The sequence below is a fragment of the Lepidochelys olivacea genome (assembly GCF_965140295.1).
Source record: "Lepidochelys olivacea isolate rLepOli2 genome assembly, chromosome: 1".
In the NCBI taxonomy this organism is placed as follows: domain Eukaryota; kingdom Metazoa; phylum Chordata; order Testudines; family Cheloniidae; genus Lepidochelys; species Lepidochelys olivacea.
In genome coordinates this window covers 138,627,355-138,648,415 of record NC_140411.1, presented here as the reverse complement: position 1 = coordinate 138,648,415, position 21,061 = coordinate 138,627,355, and the positions used below count along the sequence as shown (strand labels likewise).

General features: G+C 41.6%; 1 protein-coding gene across 4 annotated transcripts in view; it reads left to right on the top strand.

Moving 5' to 3' along the window:
- Nucleotides 1-219: 219 nt before the first annotated feature.
- The window catches only part of ASB9 (ankyrin repeat and SOCS box containing 9), a 30,197-nt gene continuing 9,355 nt past the window's right edge, over nt 220-21,061 (top strand). The window contains exons 1-6 of one of the 4 annotated variants that reach the window (XM_084628924.1): nt 220-828; nt 9,276-9,355; nt 10,105-10,212; nt 12,784-12,934; nt 14,728-14,862; nt 15,728-15,919. In XM_084628924.1, coding sequence (XP_084485050.1) covers nt 735-828; nt 9,276-9,355; nt 10,105-10,212; nt 12,784-12,934; nt 14,728-14,862; nt 15,728-15,919 — 760 coding nt within the window. In that variant the 5' untranslated portion in view covers nt 220-734. The remainder of the gene's footprint in view (nt 829-9,275; nt 9,356-10,104; nt 10,213-12,783; nt 12,935-14,727; nt 14,863-15,727; nt 15,920-21,061) is intronic. The other 3 variants (XM_084628925.1, XM_084628926.1, XM_084628927.1) reach the window with 3 other exon arrangements.

The window sequence follows — 21,061 nt, the reverse complement described above, 5'->3', positions numbered from 1 at the left end:
ATGGATGGAGGGAAATGAGCCTGCATAATGCTGGGCTTTTCATGCCATGGAGACAATGAAGTAGTTCCAGTGGAAAGCACAGCTCTGTGAACATGTGGTTTCAATAATATTATGGTATGTAGTGACTGCTGCTGTGTAAAAGGAATTCAGGACACCATTTTTTGCATGCAGTCATGAGCTTTTTAGATGTCAGTTTTTGAATACTGGAGGCACCGTAGATATAGGAAAAGGGTGTTGTCTCAAAACAACTTAATTTGATCCTCCTCTTGAAGGCAAAGCTTTGAGCACAGTTATCTCTCTGAGTTGCCTTTTCAGATCCCTAAAGGCAGAGTTTGCACAACTAGTTGAGCTGGCTCTGTCTTGTTTTTTTGTCAAACTATGAAGTTCCTTCCTGATAAAAACAGAAGGCAGCCTTGCTGATTGGGTGTGGCTTTTGAAAGGATATGACATCAACCACATCCCTGGCTTTGTACAGTGTGGTCTGTCTGATCTCTGGCTGCACACCAAGTGAATGAGGAGGTGTTTTGTTAAATCCGCACACAGGTACTCAAGTTACTCTGAAACTGCTGCCGGTACCAAGTTCCAGTCTGCTGCGAAGTCTGCTTGACTTGCACACACGGAGTCTGCTTAATAGATTACTTGCATAACTAGGATTTTCATCAGGGAGGATGGAATTTGAACTCTCAAGACCAACTGTGAAGTGAAATAACAGAAATTTGACTGCCCAGTGTGCAATGGATGGTGCAGGAGCAAAGGGAAATGCCAGTAAATACCAGGGAGTGGAAGGACAGTCACATGCAACTTCTCTATCAAATCCACTGATGAGTGGTAAGTAATATAACTGTATCTATCCAAACAATCTTCCAGATAGTCTTCTGGTGGTGATGGAAGGGCCATGGATGGTATATATGCAGAGCTTCAGAATTGTATTCTCCCAGAAGGCTTGTTTACGTGCAGTTTGTAGGCAGACATCCGTGTACGTTATTGCATTTTAAATGGTATTGATTATGCACTATTAGTGCTTTCTGACAGTAAAAACCAAGCTTTATTTTTAAGCACTTCACAAATATTAGGAGTCTGAGCAAAGTAAAATAAGCATTACAATCTGAGCTGGACATAACTGAAAAAGAAGTTGCAACGTGGGCATGTTTGGTTTGCATTATTGCCAGCTGAACACTCAGTGTTAGCTCAGCGAAAAAAGTTCCTCTTTTGTTTTTAAAGATAGACTAAAGAATCTTTGCTCGTGGCATTACAGATATTTGTGGATTATTCTCAAAAGGCCAGGCTGTGAACCTCTTTCTGTCACTGATGAGTAGTTACTCACACAAGTTGCCCCATTCTGTTCACCACTCTGCGTAAGAGGCTTGCAGTCCGGCCGAAAGTGTTTGAAATACAAACAATCTCTTTTCACATACAGCTTGGTTAGCGGTGTTTCACTTGGCTTTCGGGGAGGCTTTCAGTTCATGGCTAGTGTGCTGGGGGAGGAAAAATGAAGGTAATATGCAGTAACATTGTAGTATTCCTCTTTCTTTCATGAGAGCTCTGGAAATCTTCCATTTGTTACTAAACTAAAAAAGAATAATGCAGTTAGAATATGAGGAGAACTACAAGGCCAGCTGCAGCGCAGAAGTGACCAAGGTGTCTGTACTGCTGTCTAGGTTGATTTTGTTTTTTGTGGGGGTGGTGGAATAGTGATAACAATAAAATCCCAAATGAGTCTGGATTTGAGATGGATTCTTCCTAAATGGATGACAGGTTTCCAGCATCTAGAATGAAGGAGGAAAGTCTGTGTTTGTACAGAGCCTAGCACAATGGGAGCCTGGTTCAAGACTAGGGCTCACAAGCACTATGGTAATATAAATAATAAATAATCATACGATGAAGCAAAGGGTAGTGGCACTAATTTAAGGATTCAAAATAATATTTAGACAAGAATTTTCAATGAGGCCTAAGAAATTAGACACCCAGCTCCCATTGAAAGTCAGTGCAGCCCAGGCTCAAGGGATGACTACCCGCATAACCCATGGCAGACCCCCAGCGGTCCGGGGAACTCCACATTGGGAACCACTGCCACAGCCTAAATACACTAGTATGCAACACAGGGAAACTGCGAACACTTAGACTAAGCACACACCTCCAGATTGTGATGGCATAATTATGCACTTTCACTCTTGTGGTTACTCTGTTGTCACCTGAATCCTTGTGAATGTATACAATAGCCATGTAGTTCACACATCTGTCTGTAATATGTGTATTTGCATTATACTGCTGTCAGGATAAGCTTGGGACACAAGGTGTAGGTAACAATAAAAGATCAGAGTCTAACTCAGAAAAATTGTTTCTCAATCCAAAATTTGTAAATGATCTGTAAACATATCTCTGCTGAAGCTCATGCAGACTTTGTGATGGCATTGGTTTCAAAATGGGAAAATTGAAAGGTTTTTGAAGAGACTGAATATAATACAAGCAGTAACCCTACGAGGAATGAATATGCGATGTTGCCAAGAGAGCTTGAAGAGGCTATACTGTAGGGTTAAGACTGACCCAGAAGAGTAGAAGAAGTGTGAGGTTTAAGCCCTTAGATTAGTGACATCTTCATCCCAAAATGTTTCACTAGAAAAACACCAGTACCTGAGCTGATACTAGTAGTATTTCTGCTCTTCAGTTTTTAGTTGTTCCTTACTGCTGATTCAGGTTTTCTCATGCGGGTGCTCAGAACAGCATGCCTGACAATCATTGACCCCACACTGAAAAATGTGAGACTATATTATCCATACACCCAACAAATAAAAACCACTTCCATGACGTCTACTGCAAAGGAGCAGAAACAGCTATCCCCATTATTCTGACAACTTGACTATTTCCTTACTCTTTAGATGATCCCACATTCCAGCCTGGAAAACCACCATATATTGTTCATGGATAAATGTGATTTAATAAACAGTATTCTACAGACATTGCTTTTAAAGCAAAATCCATAAAATTATGAATAGCATATTGCCCTTTATCAATCAATGTAGCATGGCTTGGGCCCACTGTGGCACTATCCATATGGGGACAGATCTTTAGCTGGTGTACGGTGCTGTAGTTTCAGTGAAGCCAATGGAACTTTGCCGACTTGCTTGTGAAAAGAAGTGAGACGCTACCAAATTAAAAAAAGAATATAATTTTCTCTAGAAGTACCACAAAATGGGTTATTCAGAAAGACTTACTGCACAAATGTCAGCACTCCATGCACGGACTACCACCAGGAAGGGTGCATTGAGGGCATGTCATTCCTCCCATTTGGCCCATTGACTCCTCTAGATTCCACAGATCTAAGTAATCTTTTTTTTTTTTTTAAACAGAGGAGTGAATTTTTGTGCCCCTTTGAATTCATGATCTTTGTCTGCCTTCCAGTCTTTCTCTCCTCTACTGAGCTGATTTCAGCATGCTCTTTTTCAGCGACATAACAGGAGATAAAGAAGTATTCACCTCTGGGAAAAATACACTGGCCCACCTGTTTGTCCGTCTGTGATAAGAACCCCTATTGTAAGGGCTTTATTCCATCTTCAGCAGTTAGTTCAGACTTGTCTGCCAACATGCTGTACCAGGTACCAGTAAAGATATTTCACTCTGGCCTCAAACCTGCTTTGAGCTGTTCACTTTGGGATAACAATCAGAGTTCCATTGGAATTGCTCCATCCTTTCTCTTAGCCCCAGGATGACAACCCCTTTAGAACAAGTATTGTTGAATTGTTATCCCAAGAGAGTTGCAGAGCCTGGACTATGCACACCAAATTCCTTTCAATTTACTTTGTTTGAATAATATAGTAAGCCTCGCAGATTGGACTATTGTTATCAGATGTGTGCGACTATTACCTTTTTGAATTGCCACTTGGTAAACTGCCCAGAGGCTTCAAGTCTGGGAAAATGTGAAATGCCTTAAAATGTGCCTCATTTTTGTTCCTTTAATAACTCATTGTTTCAGACAGAACAAAAGCCAAATTCATCTAGGATATCCCGACACCACCATCCCTAAAATATTACCATTCATGATTTACCTGCTACAGAACTTTATAAATCACAGACATTACACTAGTATATGTCCAAAATTGCCATCACGTGTCTTTGTCTTGTGTCGACGTAATATCTTTCAGTTGTTATAATTGAAAATAAAAGAGGAGTAATCCAGCAGCTTTGGTCCTAGCTACCTAAGTCAGTGGAGGTATCTAACTAGCAGTTCATGGCTTAAAAGGCAGTGGCTGCAAGCAAGGCATTTTCTCAGGTTTCAGAGTAACAGTCGTGTTAGTCTGTATTCGCAAAAAGAAAAGGAGTACTTGTGGCACCTTAGAGACTAACCAATTTATTTGAGCATGAGCTTTCGTGAGCTACAGCTCACTTCATTGGATGCTGTAGCTCACGAAAGCTCATGCTCAAATAAATTGGTTAGTCTCTAAGGTGCCACAAGTACTCCTTTTCTTAAGGCATTTTCTGTGTCAGGTCCAGGACTCTCAAACATATTTGTTTCCTCTCTTGGTCCACCAGAGCTGAGGTTTGTTGACCTTATGTGCTTGCTGAAGATCTCTGTTATTCTCTCGAAAGGGTAAAGGATTTTTGGTAGCTTATTTGATGGGGGACTCTTCATGGTTAAATGTTTCATTTCACTTATGTGATACTGATTGAATAGTGTGGTCAGATGGTTCATGCCACAAAGCCTTTTGTGTTAAGGATATCGATACTTTTGCTGTTATTTCAGTATTTGTAGAGGTGCCTAATGCTAAGAGAATTAACGTTAAATAAATTAATAGATTCAGTAACCAGAGAAATTAAACATAACAGTCCATAAACATAAATGTGAGTATTCTTTCACACATTTGTGTGGATCTACCAAGTCCAGGGATGGATGGCAAGTCTTATGAAATATATCCAATTGCTCTTTTGCCTGACAAATCCCAAATAAATCTTTCTCTCTCTTTAAAAAAAATAACTTGCCAATTCCTGTATCAAATTGTAACCATAACAATTTCCCCAGTATAAAAGACTCTTACAGATCCTATCACAGCCATTCATGCTGACAAATTTCTGAGTAAATTTTTTCCATCAAAACGTTCCAAATGTCAGTGCATTTGCAGACTGTGACATGTCTAGTATCAAATTTTAAATACCTAGACTCCCTGGAACCAGTAGTTCAAATCCTAGCATGACATAGGACTTCATCTTTTAAAGGTAGATAAACTGACTTCCATCTATTTTACTGTATTTAGGCCTTTCAGACAAGATCTTAAAACCCAAGGATGTGTTTGCTTATGTGGACATGAATGATTTCAGAGCAGTTCTCACAGTAGTAGGAATATCTCCTCATGTCCTTGGATGAAATTTCACTCCTCACACCCACTACAGCTATGCAGTGTGCTGGTTCCTGGATTGTTGCTAAAAGTTGTTTCCATTTCAGTGTTTTGCTTTAGGCCTGAAATCATGCAAGGGAATCTGGGGGAGTGCAACACTTGCACCTGCTTCGGATCCTGTTTACTTCAGTTATCATTTGCAGAGCCCTTTGAAAGTCTGGGGCTATGTTTTTGTTTGTTTTTAAAGTGGCTGAGACAGGATAGAATTTAGTGAGCCGATGTTATGGTGGTTTAGTGTTGCTCCAGAGGAGCAAATCAGTAAAAAATTGGGTGGTTCTTGCCTTTTGGGAGAGCCCACTCTCTTCAAACCCCTCCTTAAAACTCAACTTTCCCCAGGAAGCCCACCAATGCTAATCTAAAGCACTCTGACCTTCCCATTAAGTGTTAAAAATAAGCAAACAACATGCTAAGACAGATGCTTCCTCCTGGTCTCCCCTGTACAGTTTGTATCTAATTTTGTGGCTTTAATGGTACAGAGTGTAGTCGGAAGAGAGCCTGAGACATAAGCCCTTGTATTAGAGGCCTGGTATGAGGCAGGACCTGCTTACAGAATTTGGCAAGAACTGGGCTGATATTGCAGAAATACACATTTCTAAGAAGCAGTAAGCACAGAGTACTTACGCAAACACATTTTGATATTAAGTGGTACCAAAACATTCTGATATTAGGATTGTACAAAAACATTTCCCAAGGGTAACAGGAACACACTGATTCCTTTTAAAAGATAAGGTTAGGATGACAGTATGTAATAGAGATGTTTTGATTGAACCAACATGTACAAAGTGATGGGTAATAACTAGGGCTGTCAAGCAATTAAAAGAATTAATTGCGATTAATCGCACTGTTAAACAATAATAGAGTACCATTTATTTAAATATTTTGGATGTTTTCTACATTTTCAAATATATTGATTTCAATTACAACACAGAATACAAAGTGTACAGTGCTCACTTTATATTTATTTTTGATTACAAATGTTTGCATTTCAAAAAACAGAAATAGTATATTTCAATTCACCTAATACAAATCCTGTAGTGCAATTTCTTTAAAATGAAAGTTGAACTTACAAATGTAGAATTATGTAGAAAAAAAACCTGCATTCAAAAATAAAACGATGTAAAACTTTAGAACCTTTAAGTCCACTTATTCCAACTTCAGCCAATCACTCAGACAAACTAGTTTGGTTACAATTTGCAGGAGATAATGCTGCCCACATCTTGTTTACAATTCACCTGAAAGTGAGAACAGGCATTCGCATGTCACTTTTGTAGCTGGCCTTGCAAGATATTTACGTGCCAGATGCGCTAAAGATTCATATGTCCCTTCATGCTTCAACCACCATTCCAGGAGACATGTGTCCATGCTGATGACGGGTTCTGCTCGATAACAATCCAAAGCAGAGCGGACCGATGCATGTTCATTTTCATCATCTGAGTCAGATGCCACCAGCCCAAGGTTGATTTTCTTCTTTGGTCATTCGGGTTCTGTAGTTTCCACATCGGAATGTTGCTCTTTTAAGACATCTGCAAGCATTCTCCACACCTCGTCACTCTCAGATTTTGGAAGGCACTTCAAATTCTTAAACCTTGGGTCGAGTGCTGTATCTATCATTAGAAATCTCACATTGGTATCTTCTTTTCATTTTGTCAAATCTGCTATGAAAGTGTTCTTAAAACAAACATGTGCTGGGTCATCATCTGAGCCTGGTATAACATGAAATATATGGCAGAATGGAGGTAAAACAGAGCAGGAGACATACAATTCTCCCCCAAGGAGTTCAGTCCCAAATTTAATTAACGCATTTATTTTTTTAACAATCATCATCAGCATGGAAGCATGTCCTCTGGAATGGTGGCTGAAACATAAAGGGGCATACGAATGTTTAGCATATCTGGCACGTGACATTCTAAATAAGAAGCAGTCAGCATTATCTCCTGTAAATGTAAACAAACTTGTTTGTCTTAGCAATTGGCTGAGCAAGAAGTAGGACTGAGTAGACTTGCAGGCTTTAAAGTTTTACATTGTTTTGTTTTTGAGTGCAGTTATGTAACAAAAAAAAATCTACATTTGTAAGTTATACTTGCACGATAAAGAGATTGTACTACAGTATTGGATGAGGTGAATTGAAAAATACTATTTCTTTTATCATTTTACAGTGCAAATATTTGTAATAAAAATAATAATATAAAGTGAGCACTGTACACTTTGCATTCTGTGTTGTAATAGAAATCAATATATTTGAAAATGAAGAAAAACATCCAAAATATTTAATAAATTTTAGTTGGTATTCTATTGTTTAACAGTGCGATTAATCACGATACATTTTTTAATCGCAGTTAATTTTTTTTGAGTTCATCGTGTGAGTTAACTGCGATTAATCAACAGCTCTAGTAATCACTAGCCACATCAGGGAGCAGTAACTATGTCAAAGGTAGCACGTAACTTGTCTGTATTAGGGTATAAAGATGTCTTTTAGAGGGAGTTTATTTGTTCCGCGGCGTGGGGAATGGAAAGTCCCACCATTCACTGAGTTGTGTCCATTGTCTCGGGCATACATGTCTTCGGGCTTGTCTACCCTGGCAATTAACAGCGCTGCAACTTTCTTGCTTGGGGGTGTAAAAAAACACCCCCCTGAGTGCAGCAAGTTGCAGCGCTATAAAGCCCCAGTGTCAACAGTGCCCCAGTGCTGGGCCGCAACCACACAAGACACTTTAAAGTGCTGCCATGGCAGTGCTGCTGCTGCAGTGCTTTAGCATTGCCAGTGTAGACTAGCCCTTAGTATCCCCACAGAGCAGTGGTGGGCAACCTGCAGGCCGCGGGCTGCATGCAGCCCGTCAGGGTAATCCGCTGACGGGCTGCTAGACAGTTTGTTTACATTTGCGTGGCCACCCGCAACTCCCACTGGCCGGGGTTCGCCGTTCCCGGCCAATGGCTGCTGCTTCCCGCAGCTCCCATTGGCCAGGAACAGCGAACTGCGGCCACTGGGACTGCAGGCGGCCGTGAAAATGTAAACAAACTGTCTAGCAGCCCGCCAGCGGATTACCCTGACGGGCTGCATGCGGCCCACGGCCTGCAGGTTGCCCACCACTGCCATAGAGTCTGCCAGGTGCTATTACCGTGCACTGTCAACAATAAACCTGTCCTCGTGCCTTTGTATCTTAATGGATCTTGTGGTCATTGGGCAGTTCACTTGAGCTGTCTGCGCAGAGCTGGGACGGCACACAGGAAGAACACACGCACGCAGCCAAACATCTAACCACGCAGAGCACACAGCAGATGCTTAATTCCTTCTGTGATTACAATAATACTGGCCACCAAAACTTGAGGTACAAAGTCAATGGGTAACACAATTACCCCTGGGTATTTTGGCACCAACCACGATCAACTGTTGTTAGTTCTAGCCCATCTCTGGCTATTAGTAAATAATTTAGCAGCTGCAACCTTTTCAGAATATCTTCCTTTTAAAATTGGTAAAATATTCTGAGCTTGAAAAAACCCCAAAGGCATTATAAACAATTCAGAGCTAGTGGCAGGCTAAATAAGAACAAGACTGTGCTGTGTAAATTACTCTTTTGTCCTCCAATGGGAACTTAGTTGATTAGTGCTTGTTTAAAACACTATTTGCATTCTCATAAAATGTACCTTGCTTTTTCCTCCCTCCAAATGAGTGAAGGCTGGCAACTCAGGGAATAAACCACCTTGACCAGAACCATTGCTACTCCTGACTGCAGCAGCAACTCAAGCAATGTATCTGGAAATCAGATAATACTTAGGAATCGCATGAGAAGGAAGCAGATTTACTACATTTCCGGCAGTCACCCAGTTTAGATAAAGTCAGGCGATGAAATAGTCCATGAAATTCTTGACCCTTCTCTTCTCCTTCTGCAGACTTTGTTTCAGACTGGTCTCCCTTACATGATGCCTCTATCCACGGGCGTTTGCTTGCTCTGAAGAAACTCATCACTCAGGTATCGTTTTACTGGGGAGATGAACATTCTGCTGCTTTGCTCATTGGTCCCATTGTTGAATGCAGGCTGGATTTTATATTGTAAAGTATCTGAGATTAGTACAGTGAACTCCACTTGTGATGGATGGTTTTATGATAGCTAACTTATTATCTATGCAAAGCCATATAAATGAAAGCCTGGATTCTGCAAGCAGTTATGAATGTGCTTAACTCTTGCACAAGTATTCCCATTGAAGTCCCCAGGACTACTCATATACTTCAAGTTAAGCACATGTGTTAGTGTTTGCAGGATTAGGGCCTAACTGAGCTATATCCTTCTCTCCTGTTGAGACACCGGTTGGAGGAGAGCAGTTATTGGGGAAATGCCCTGTGTTTGATCTTGCAGATCTCATGAGACTCTGTCATAGTTGAAGGATTTGTGGTAGAGCTAAATAAAATATTTGTAATGCAAGGTTTGCTTTTCCATCAAAACTCGCTCCTGAAATCATGGAGGTTTCCGGAAAACAACTTGATAAAATTCCAGAATTTCTTGACAAAATTGCAAATAAGATATTTGCAAAAATCAAAAGGTCACTTTTATTTGAGAAGTCACAATTCTAAATCTTGATGGAAAAGGTCACATGGCACAGTGGGTGATGTAAAAGGCTGGAAGCCAAGATCATTCAAAGACATTTAAAATACGTAAAGCACTATATAAGTGGTAAGCATCACTGTTATTGCCTCCAATAATAATTTCTGTTATTTTACAAGGGGAGCAGTGTAAACCTCATTACAGCAGATCATGTGTCTCCTCTCCATGAAGCCTGCTTAGGGGGCCATCCTGCTTGTGCTAGTGTCCTATTAAAACATGGGGCTCAAGTAAGTATAACACAGATGTTTAGAAGCACATCTATGAAACTCAGTTTTCCCTGCAGGGTAATAATTGGTTTAATGAACGATGAGAAGAAAACCATAGGATTGCATGTTGAGATGTCTACAGTGTGTTATGTAGGAGGAATTGTGTGATGTGAAGGAATGTACCACAATGAGTTAAACAATAAAAAGACCAGTTGTATTTTTAAAAACGTCTATTTCAAGCTCCTGATATTGTAAGCTGTGTGAAAAGAATGAACCCTGCTAGAGTTTTCTGAACCAAATTCTAATATCAATTAAAGCCCATTTACACTGCTCTGGTGGTGTAAAGGAGCGTAATGTGGGTGTAAATACCATTTACATTTTAAGGCCCCTTTACACTTTTGGAGGAATGTAAGTATAACTAAGATCCTGGGTCTTTTCGATTTTTTTATGTAATTATTTTGGCTGAACCAATATAGTGAATAGCCATTCCAAAAAGCCCAGTGAGATTTAATTTATAATAAAATATGCTTTGATAAAATATTAAATATAAAATTTGATACTGTGCATGTACCCGGTGCCTAGCTTAACTCTAAGCATATTGCCACTTTTTACATAAGACACTTTTTTAATAAAGCAACAAAAAAGTACAGATTTAAGCAGCCCCTGCCATTATTATTATTTATATTTTGGTTTCATAGATTCATAGATTCTAAGGTCAGAAGGGAGCATTGTGATCATCTAGTCTCATGTAACACAGGTCACAGAACTTCCCTAAACAAATTCCTGGAGTGTATCTTTTAAGAAAAAACATCCAATGTTGATTTAAAAATTGCCAGTGATGGAAAATCCACCATAACCCTGGATAAATTGTCCCAGTAGTTAATTACAAGGGCCCTACCGAATTCACGGTCATGAAAAACATGTTATGGACTGTGAAATCTGGTCTCTTGTGTGCTTTTACCCTATACACTACAGATTTCATGGGGGAGACCAGTGTTTCTCAAATTCGGGGTTCTGATCCAAAAGGGAGTTGCAGGGCGATCTCAAGGTTATTTTAGGGCTGCCTTCAGAGCTGGGTGGCTGGAGAGCAGGGGCTGGTGGCTGGGTGTCCAACCCTGAAGGCAGCGCCTCACCAGCAGCAGCAGCGCTGAAGTAAGGGTGGCGATACCATCCCATGCCACCTTACTTCCGTGCTGTTGCTGGTTCTGCCTTCGGTCCCTTCCCTACTCCACAGCATCCAGGTGTCTGGTCTGCAGGCGACGCTCTCCAGCTGTCCAGCTCTGAAGGCACCACCGCCACCAGCAACAGCAGAGAAGTAAGGGTAGCAGTACCATAACCCCCCCTCCAATAACCCTACGACCCCCCACAACTCCTTTTAGGATCAGGACCTCTACAATTACAACATCATGAACTTTCAGATTTAAATAGCTGAAATAATGAAATTTATGGTTTTTAAAATCCTATGACCATGAAATTGACCAAAATGGACTATGAATTGGTAGGGCCCTATTAATCACCCTCAGGGTTAAAAATATACTTTATATCCAGTCTGAATTTGTCAAGCTTCAACTTCCAGCCATTGGATTGTGTTATACCTTTCTCTGGTAGGCTGACAAACCCATTATCAAATATTTGTTCCTCATGTAGGTACTTACAGATGGTAATCAAGTTACCCCTTAGCCTTCTCTTGGTTAAGCTAAATAGATTGAGCTTCTTGAGTTTAGTCTTGGTTCTAGGCACTTACCAAACATATAGAAAGAGGCAGTCCTATCCCAAAGAGTTTATAATCCCGCAAAAACGTAGGTACACACTTAACTTTATACACGTGATTAGTCCCACTGATGTTAGCAGGACAAATCACATGCATATATGCACCACAGGTGTAAATATGCAGGGTCAGTGCCTAAAAAAAAGCAAGAAGCACATAAAAAATGGAGAGGAATGGAGACAATATACAAGCAAAGTGTCCAGAGTGGTGATGTGTGCAAGTCTCATGGCATTTCTGGTTTTTTTCCCCCAAAAGTATTGACTTTTCAGTGAAAAATTTAAAACTGAATATTTTTGTTGGAAAACCAAAAATGTTAATGCACAAACGTCACCACAGTATCTACCTCCTGGGAATTCTAGGTCAGGTGCCTCATGCCCACCTTCTCCTCGATGGGCTGGGCTCCCTGGTCGGACTACATTTCCCATGATGCACCATGGTCTCCTCTCTCGCTAAACCACCATGGTACATCATGGAAGCCCCTACCATGGTGCATCATGGGAGATGTGGTCCAGCTGGAGAATCTGGCCCATACAGGGCAATGGGGGCATGATGATCCCAGAAAACTCCCATGAGCACCATGGTAGTATTTCTGACTCAAATAGTTTTTGGGTTTGGGGAAAAAAGGTGTGCTTTTCCAATGAAAAGTTGATTATTTTCAACAGAAAGTAGACACCTTTTGCAAAAAAAAAATGTTTTTAATTGAATACTCTCAATATTGCATAGAAAAAACAGTTTTGATGAAAATATTCATCCAGCCCTAGTTAAAATATTCCTGGATCATTACTGTTTTTAAAGAAACTACTTGCCTGTTGTTTTTCCTTCAGGTGAATGGAGTTACTATTGATTGGCACACTCCTTTGTTCAATGCCTGTGTCAGTGGCAACGTGGCCTGTTTGAATCTATTATTACAGCATGGAGCCAGCCCACATGCACCATGTGACCTGGCTTCCCCTATCCATGAAGCTGCTAAGAGAGGTAGGTTACTCAGTCAAGAGTCGGAATTACTTTTCCTTTTACCAGCACCTTGCAGCTGAAGCTAGTGAGAGAAAGGAAAGATCGGTCAGTATATTGAATTCATGTAAAATACAAATATATCATTGATAGAACTCTGATACTTGTCCTCAGTGCTGATATCACAGTTTCTACCTTCCTGTCTTCATCCGTGACACCTGCTCCTGGGTCCCTAATCAGCTCCTGAGGCCCTGGGTATTTGAGGTGACCTCTCTTAACTTCGTCTACCACACAATCTGGCTCGCAAGCCCTCACACCAACTTGCACTGCTGCGAGGGATCCTTTAACCCAGTGGTTCTCAACTCTGGTCCACCGCTTCTTCAGGGAAAGCCCCTGGCAGGCCAGCCGGTTTGTTTAACTGCAACGTCTGCAGGTTCGGCTGATTGCGGCTCCCACTGGCCACGGTTCGCTGCTCCAGGCCAGTGGGGGCTGCAGAAAGCGACGTGGGCCGAGGGACATGCTGGCCTCCCTTCCTGCAGCCCCCATTGGCCTGGAGCGCAGAACTGCAGCCAATGGGAGCTGCGATCGGCCGAACCTGCGAACGCGGCAGGTAAACAAACTGGCCCGGCGCACCAGGGACTTTCACTGAACAAACAGTGGACCAGAGTTGAGAACCACTGATCTAACCCAAACATTGCCCTTGGGTCTCCCACAGCTTAACTACTGTCATTTGGGTGGAGGAAAGGGTGCAGGTGTTTCCTTATCTGGTACTTATCTCTCCTTGGTCCCCCAAATGATGCTGTTCGTTGGAGGGGAAAGTATCCCACCAAGAGTGTTGCTCTGTGTTTAACAAAACAATTTTAACAGGTTGAACTTGAACTCCTCACCTCCTAAATTAACAAACTTGTCCACCATAAGGAGAATTCTGTGAAGAGAGAATTACTGTGAATTTTCTGAAAGCACTGGAAATCAATACAAATTTTCACAGACACTTCCATTCCCTAGTAAGCACTTCATGAAGCAAGGACTTGTATTTCTACTACTGTTCTAGTCTTATGGACAAGAAGACTGCTTTAGTGCTTTGATGGTGAACAAATGCCAGCTACTACTTTCCATTAAGTATTGAGAATGGATAATGATCTCACATTAGCTAGCAAAAGGCATACTGAAATGAGACCCCTATAAAAAGCAAAATATTTCAGCTAATAAATGAGATACAAGAACCTAGGAAGCAACTGGGCTGCCTTGCAAGGACCTTCCCTGATTTGGCTTAGCTGTTCCTGTTTTTCAGTGCAGACATTACCCAACAAATAAAATGCATTCCTTTGAAGATGTCATGGCATAATTTGGTCATGTGTGTAATGTAAACTCTCCCCCCCCCTTACATGGTAATATTCCTAATGGCTATTGTTCCCTTGACCAGACTAGAGAGAGAAAGAGAAAACGAGGATTCCAATCTCTTGAAAAGAGACTGGGGAAGAAGGGGCCATTACAGACAGGAAATCAAAAATGGCAGAAATGACTGGATGAGCACCTTTGAGACCATTATTGTCTGTGAGTTGTCACCTGCTGCTTCTCTTCTCCATCCCACCAAAATGATTCATTATGGGATGGGTGGAGAAAAGCATTCTGAATGTAGCAAAATCCTGGGATCCGGGGAGAGACAAAAATGGAAATCTAAAATCTCTTGCCAAATCAATGGAGCTTTACTGATCTACACTGGGGAGGGGAGGGGGGAGAGTTATCTGGGCCACAAAATGAGGATTGTTCAGAAACCCCTTATTTTTATTATTTGACCTTTCTTTATCCTTTCAAAGGACATATTGAATGTGTCGAATCCCTCACATCCAATGGAGTAAATATCGACCTCAACATCAAACACCTGGGTACTCCACTGTATGTGGCTTGTGAGAATGAGCAGGTAGCCTGTGCCAAGAAGTTACTTGAATCAGGTAAAAAAAAAAAAAAAAGTAAAATGATGTTCTTTTATTTTCTGTAACATCTCTTCATACTCTGTCCTCATCCCAGGCTTAGGGGTGCTCACACACTGGAATTCTGAAACATGTGAAGCGGGTAGGTAGCTCTGGGTATCACATTCGGAACGTTAAGTTGACTAGAAGGGGTGTAGCCACACAACTCCCACTGAAACTACATGCGCCCCATGCAGGGGGCCAGAGTGCACTGAGCCCTGCGTTCTTGGACCCTTTATACACCAGTGCTAGGGCTGGACACAAACATGGTCATCCATTCAGCAAGATGCTGAAGTATGTGCCTCACTCGTAGCACAAGTGGTCCCGCTCAGGTCTATGGGACTCCTCATGTGTGTAAAGTTAGGCACATGCCTAAGTACCCTACTGAACTGTGCAATCGCATCATGCAAACACTGGAAGACCGGAGCACCACCCACAGTGCTAGCAACTCCACAGGTGGTAGGAAAGGGGATGTGGGGACTGAGAGTGGAGCTATGTCCCTTCCCTACTCCACAGCATCCAGGTGTCTGGTCTGTGGCCCGTAAGAGGGTACAGCAGGTACCACAGCTGTTTGTGGCCCCCCAGAGCAGAGGCACAGCCTGAGACAGAGTGTCTCAGGGAGCTTTCATTGATTCACGGAACCCCATCATCCCATCCCAAAACAGGCAGTGGTTTAAAGTCATAATCGAGCCCCTAACTATTAAAATCCATCTCTAGGAGTGTAGTGGGAACCTCCATTGCTGCAGGTTGGTCAGACACCTAGGCGGTAGCAAAGGAAATGGGATGTTCCAGCTATGACTTTTATTTTATTAATGTGATCATATTCTTAGTCCTACTTTATTTTCAGGAGCAAGTGCAAATGGTGGCAAAGATCTGGATTCTCCTCTCCATGCGGCTGCCCGGAATTCCAACGCTGACCTGGTGAACTTGCTCATTGACTTTGGAGCTGACGTGCGTGCTAAGAATGCAGAAGGCAAAAGGCCAGTGGAGCTGGTTCCACCAAGCAGCACTTTAACACAAATATTTGTGCAGAAAGAAGGTGTCCTTTAATATTTGTTTTATTCAAAATCATAACCCATAGGTGACTGAAAAAAGGGCACATTATTTACTATGCTGCACTTCATGTTCTATATCATGGAGCAAAACTGAAAATAACTGGGCTCAGTTCTGCCCTCAGATATTTGGACACAATTTCCATTAGCATCAGCGTATTAATTTATGAAATATTATTCATTATTATTATTATTGTTTTAAAAGACTTTATGGAGAGTCCAGCCTCAGCAAAAAGGAATTTCCAGTCACTACAAATGCTGTAGAGTATTATTTGGATCCCATGCACCTGTGGCCCCCAGAGCTTTTCCTGAGAGTCCAGGGCATCAGTGAACAGACTTGAAGATTGTAATGTGTCACAGAAATGAGCTTAGGAGACATATTAAGCAGAAGAACTTAATCAACTGGGAACTTTCCTCTTTTTGACTATCAGTGTTCTTGGGACTGGCCCTAAATCCACTGAAGTCAATTGGAAACTTTTCATTTTCATTTACTTTAGTGGGTTCTGGGTCATTCCTGGGTTGCGTTAAGCTAGTGATTCTCCTTGGAGCATATTAACAAATTTGCAAAGGATAGAAAGTAACCTCAAATCATCCAGTGAGAGTTGAGCCTGATTACCAGAGAGCAGAAATGTACCCACTGAGTTTAAATAATGTAATTTTTGTGGTACAAGTCCAGCAAATGCCGGGAAATTCTGTGTTAAAGTACAGTTGGGAAGCTTTTAATTCATGCAGTATAAAAATGGTAAATGGACTGTAACCATGATTTAATTCCTTGCCTTTTGCTTTATATTTGTGGGTCAAAATACTTAAGAAGTAGCAAAATGTGTCTGAAAATTAATTTCTCTGTTAGCTTTTTTGAAAAAGGTTGTAAAATACATCCCAAGAGGTGGTACAATAAGTATATATGGTATGTGTTTATTAAGGTCCTATATTATGTCCTGCAGAGTCCAGCCCTTCTTCCAATATTTAGGTTTGATTCTTATTAAAACTTTTTTAAAAGCAGCTGCTATTTACCTGTAAATCAAAATGGTTCCAAGTCCATTTTGTTTTATTGGGTATATTATATTCAAGAATTCTGGGGAAAAATCCTAATTGTTTGCCAGGGAAATGTGAACAATGCCTCTGGTCAATAGAGTTACATTCCTATAATATATTCATTTAGAATACATTAGCCCTCTGTGGAGAAAGAAGTGGTTCAGGACTATTTAGAAAAGCTGGATGAGCACAAGTCCATGGGGTGGGATGCACTCCATCTGAGAATGCTAAAAGAGTTGGCGGATGTGATTGCAGAGCCATTGGCCATTATCTTTGAAAACTCATGGAGATCAGGGGAGGTCCCGGATGACTGGAAAAAGGCTAATGTAGTGCCCATCTTTAAAAAAGGGAAGGAGGAGGATCCGGGGAACTACAGGCCAGTCAGCCTCACCTCAGTCCCTGGAAAAATCATGGAGCAGGTCCTCAAGGAATCAATTCTGAAGCACTTAGAGGAGAGGAAAGTGATAAGGAACAGTCAGCATGGATTCACCAAGGGCAAGTCATGCCTGACTAATCTAATTGCCTTCTATGACGAGATAACTGGCTCTGTGGATGAGGGGAAAGCAATGGACGTGTTATTCCTTGACTTTAGGAAAGCTTTTGACACGGTCTCCCAGCGTATCTTGCCAGCAAGTTAAAGAAGTATGGGCTGGATGAATGGACTATAAGGTGGATAGAACGCTGGCTAGATTGTCGGGCTCAACGGGTAGTGATCAATGGCTCCATGTCTAGTTGGCAGCCGGTATCAAGTGGAGTGCCCCAAGGGTCGGTCTTGGGGCCGGTTTTGTTCAATATCTTCATTAATGATCTGGAGGATGGTGTGGATTGCACCCTCAGCAAGTTTGCAGAGGACACTAAACTGGGAGGAGAGGTAGATACGCTGGAGGGTAGGGATAGGATCCAGAGGGACGTAGACAAATTAGAGGATTGGGCCAAAAGAAATCTGATGAGGTTCAAGAAGGACAAGTGCAGAGTCCTGCACTTAAGACGGAAGAATCCCATGCACCGCTACAGACTAGGGACCGAATGGTTAGGCAGCAGTTCTGCAGAAAAGGACCTAGGGGTTACAGTGGACGAGAAGCTGGATATGAGTCAACAGTGTGCCCTTGTTGCCAAGAAGGCCAGTGGCATTTTGGGATGTATAAGTAGGAGCATTGCCAGCAGATCGAGGGACGTGATCGTTCCCCTCTATTGGACATTGGTGAGGCCTCATCTGGAGTACTGTGTCCAGTTTTGGGCCCCACACTACAAGAAGGATGTGGAAAAATTGGAAAGAGTCCAGTGGAGGGCAACAAAAATGATTAGGGGACCGGAACACATGACTTATGAGGAGAGACTGAGGGAACTGGGGTTGTTTAGTCTGCGGAAGAGAAGAATGAGGGGGGATTTGATATATGCTTTCAACTACCTGAAAGGGGGTTCCAAAGAGGATGGATGTAGACTGTTCTCAGTGGTAGCAGATGACAGAATGAGGAGTAATGGTCTCAAGTTGCAGTGGGGGAGGTTTAGGTTGTATATTAGGAAAAACTTTTTCACTAGGAGGGTGGTGAAGCACTGGAATGCATTACCTAGGGAGGTGGTGGAATCTCCTTCCTTAGAAGTTTTTAAGGTCAGGCTTGACAAAGGCCTGGCTGGGATGATTTAGTTGGGGATTGGTCCTGCTTGAGCAGGGGGTTGGACTAGATGACCTCCTGAGGTCCCTTCCAACCCTGAGATTGTATGATTCTAATTTCCTATGGAGGCAGTAAACAGCAGTTAGTATCATTATGTTAAACAAGATACTGCTGGTATAATCCACCACTATATTACTCCAGTTTTATGCCAATGTGACTCTGTTGAGATCAGTGGAGTTACACCAGTGTAAAACTGGAATAATACAGTGATAAATCAGGCCCTGTGTGTGTAGTCAGTAATCTTATGAAAACCATCACATGGTGATGCATGGCAGAGATATTTGGTCTTTAACGCTGTATGTTACAGAACTCAAATCCTCTTTCTATTAGACTTCTGACTCGTATCACATGTGTTTATCTGAGATAAAAGAATATGTCATGCATGCCTAGGGAGAAGCCACAGAACCACATGTAACATTGGAAGGACTGTGTTGAGAGGGCTGGACAATAATTAAAGTTTCTAAGGCAATTTCTGCTTTTACAGTAATTGAAGCTTGCACTCATAAAATTATGGAGAACATTTTGCTACTGAGTAGTGCTTCCCAAATGTTGTTCAAAATTCCTTTTTCTGAGTAAGTTCCAGGTTTGCTAGCAGCTGGTTTCTAAATTGTCTGGTCTGAAGCAATTGAAAACAGATGTGAAAATATACAGCCTCTTGTTTAACGTTCAAGTTCCCTTCCTGTAGTGTTACTTCCTTTTGCTTTCATTCAGATTCATTCTATGAGCATGGTGATCTCTGGTACAGGCAGCAGATGAGCTGTAGTATTTCTCACACTCCTGGGCAGCCTCCATTATTCCAGTAGACTCACTTGCTAATCAGAATTGGTCTCCATTCTGTTTTCTTTTCCTCCATCTGGTAAATGCTTGGAAGGCTCTACCTACAAATGTGCAGGAAATGGTAGCATCTAGGGGTTTCTGCTTCAGTAGACTATTGGCCAAAGTACCAGCCTACAGTCACCCATATGAACAGTTACAGAATGTTGTTGCCCCAATGTAATGTTTCGCTGCATATGTTTTCTGTCTGAATGATACAGACAGTTTTGCGTGTGTTCCGGATAACACACTAAATTAACAAATAAAACAGCACCGCATTGAATTACCTTGAATACAAGAATTACCGTACATTTTTTGGTTATTTTTCAGGAGAGTGAAATTGATTTTTTTTTTAAACTTTTCTCTTTTTCAGTGAAACATTTCTGCTTTTATGGGAGTGTTTTTAAACTTTTAAGAAGTTCTCAAAGAGGCATTTACTTACGCCGAAGCAAAATAAAATGGACAAAACAGAACGCACGATGTAATATTGCAATAGTCACTCCTGTTCCCATTGATGTCAACAGCAATTTCAAAAGATGAGCCTGGGAGTTTAAATTCATAACTTTTCTAACACTAAAAATCATGGACTGAACAGAGACACTGGATTTATGGCTTATTACAGCAACCTGTAACTCGCTAACTCCCTCTTTTTGTCCTATGACTGAAGGGGTTTTGATGGGCCACTCTATCTTGATTGGTCCCTTAAAATATGTGCTAATGACTTTTATCTTTTCCACCTTGCATTTAGCTGTGATGCTCTGAGTACATTTCCCAGACCTGAAAAATTCTTGTTTCTGTCACCAACAGAAGTTGGTCCAGTAAAAGATATTATCTCACCCACCTTGTTTGTCTAATTGCAGTTCTGCCAGTTTCAGTTGGAGCAGACCTGGATTTGCCACTTCATAGATATTTAGGTCAGAAAGGACCATTATGATCATCTAGTCTGACCTCCTGCACAACGCAGGCCACAGAATTTCACCCACCACTCCTACAAAAAACCTCACACCTATATCTGTGCTACTGAAGTCCTCAAATCTTGGTTTAAAGACTTCAAGGAGCAGAGAATCCTCCAGCAAGTGACCTGTGCCCCATGCTACAGAGGAAGGCGAAAAACCTCCAGGGCCTCTTCCAATCTGCCCTGGAGGAAAATTCCTTCCTGACCCCAAATATGGCGATCAGCTAAACCCTGAGCATATGGGCAAGATTCATCGGCCAGATCCTACAGAAAATTCTTTCCCGGGTAACTCGGATCTTACCCCATCTAATAGCCCATCACAGGCCATTGGGCCTATTTACCATGAATATTTAATTACCAAAACCATGTTATCCCATCATACCATCTCCTCCATAAACTTATCGAGTTTAATCTTAAAGCCAGATAGATCTTTTGCCCCCACTGCTTCCCTTGGAAGGTTATTCCAAAACTTCACTCCTCTGATGGTTAAAAACCTTCATCTAATTTCTAGTCTAAATTTCCTAGTGGCCAGTTTATATCCATTTGTTCTTGTGTCCACATTGGTACTGAGCTTAAATAATTCCTCTCCCTCTCCGGTATTTATACCTCTGATATATTTATAGAGAGCAATCATATCTCCCCTCAACCTTCTT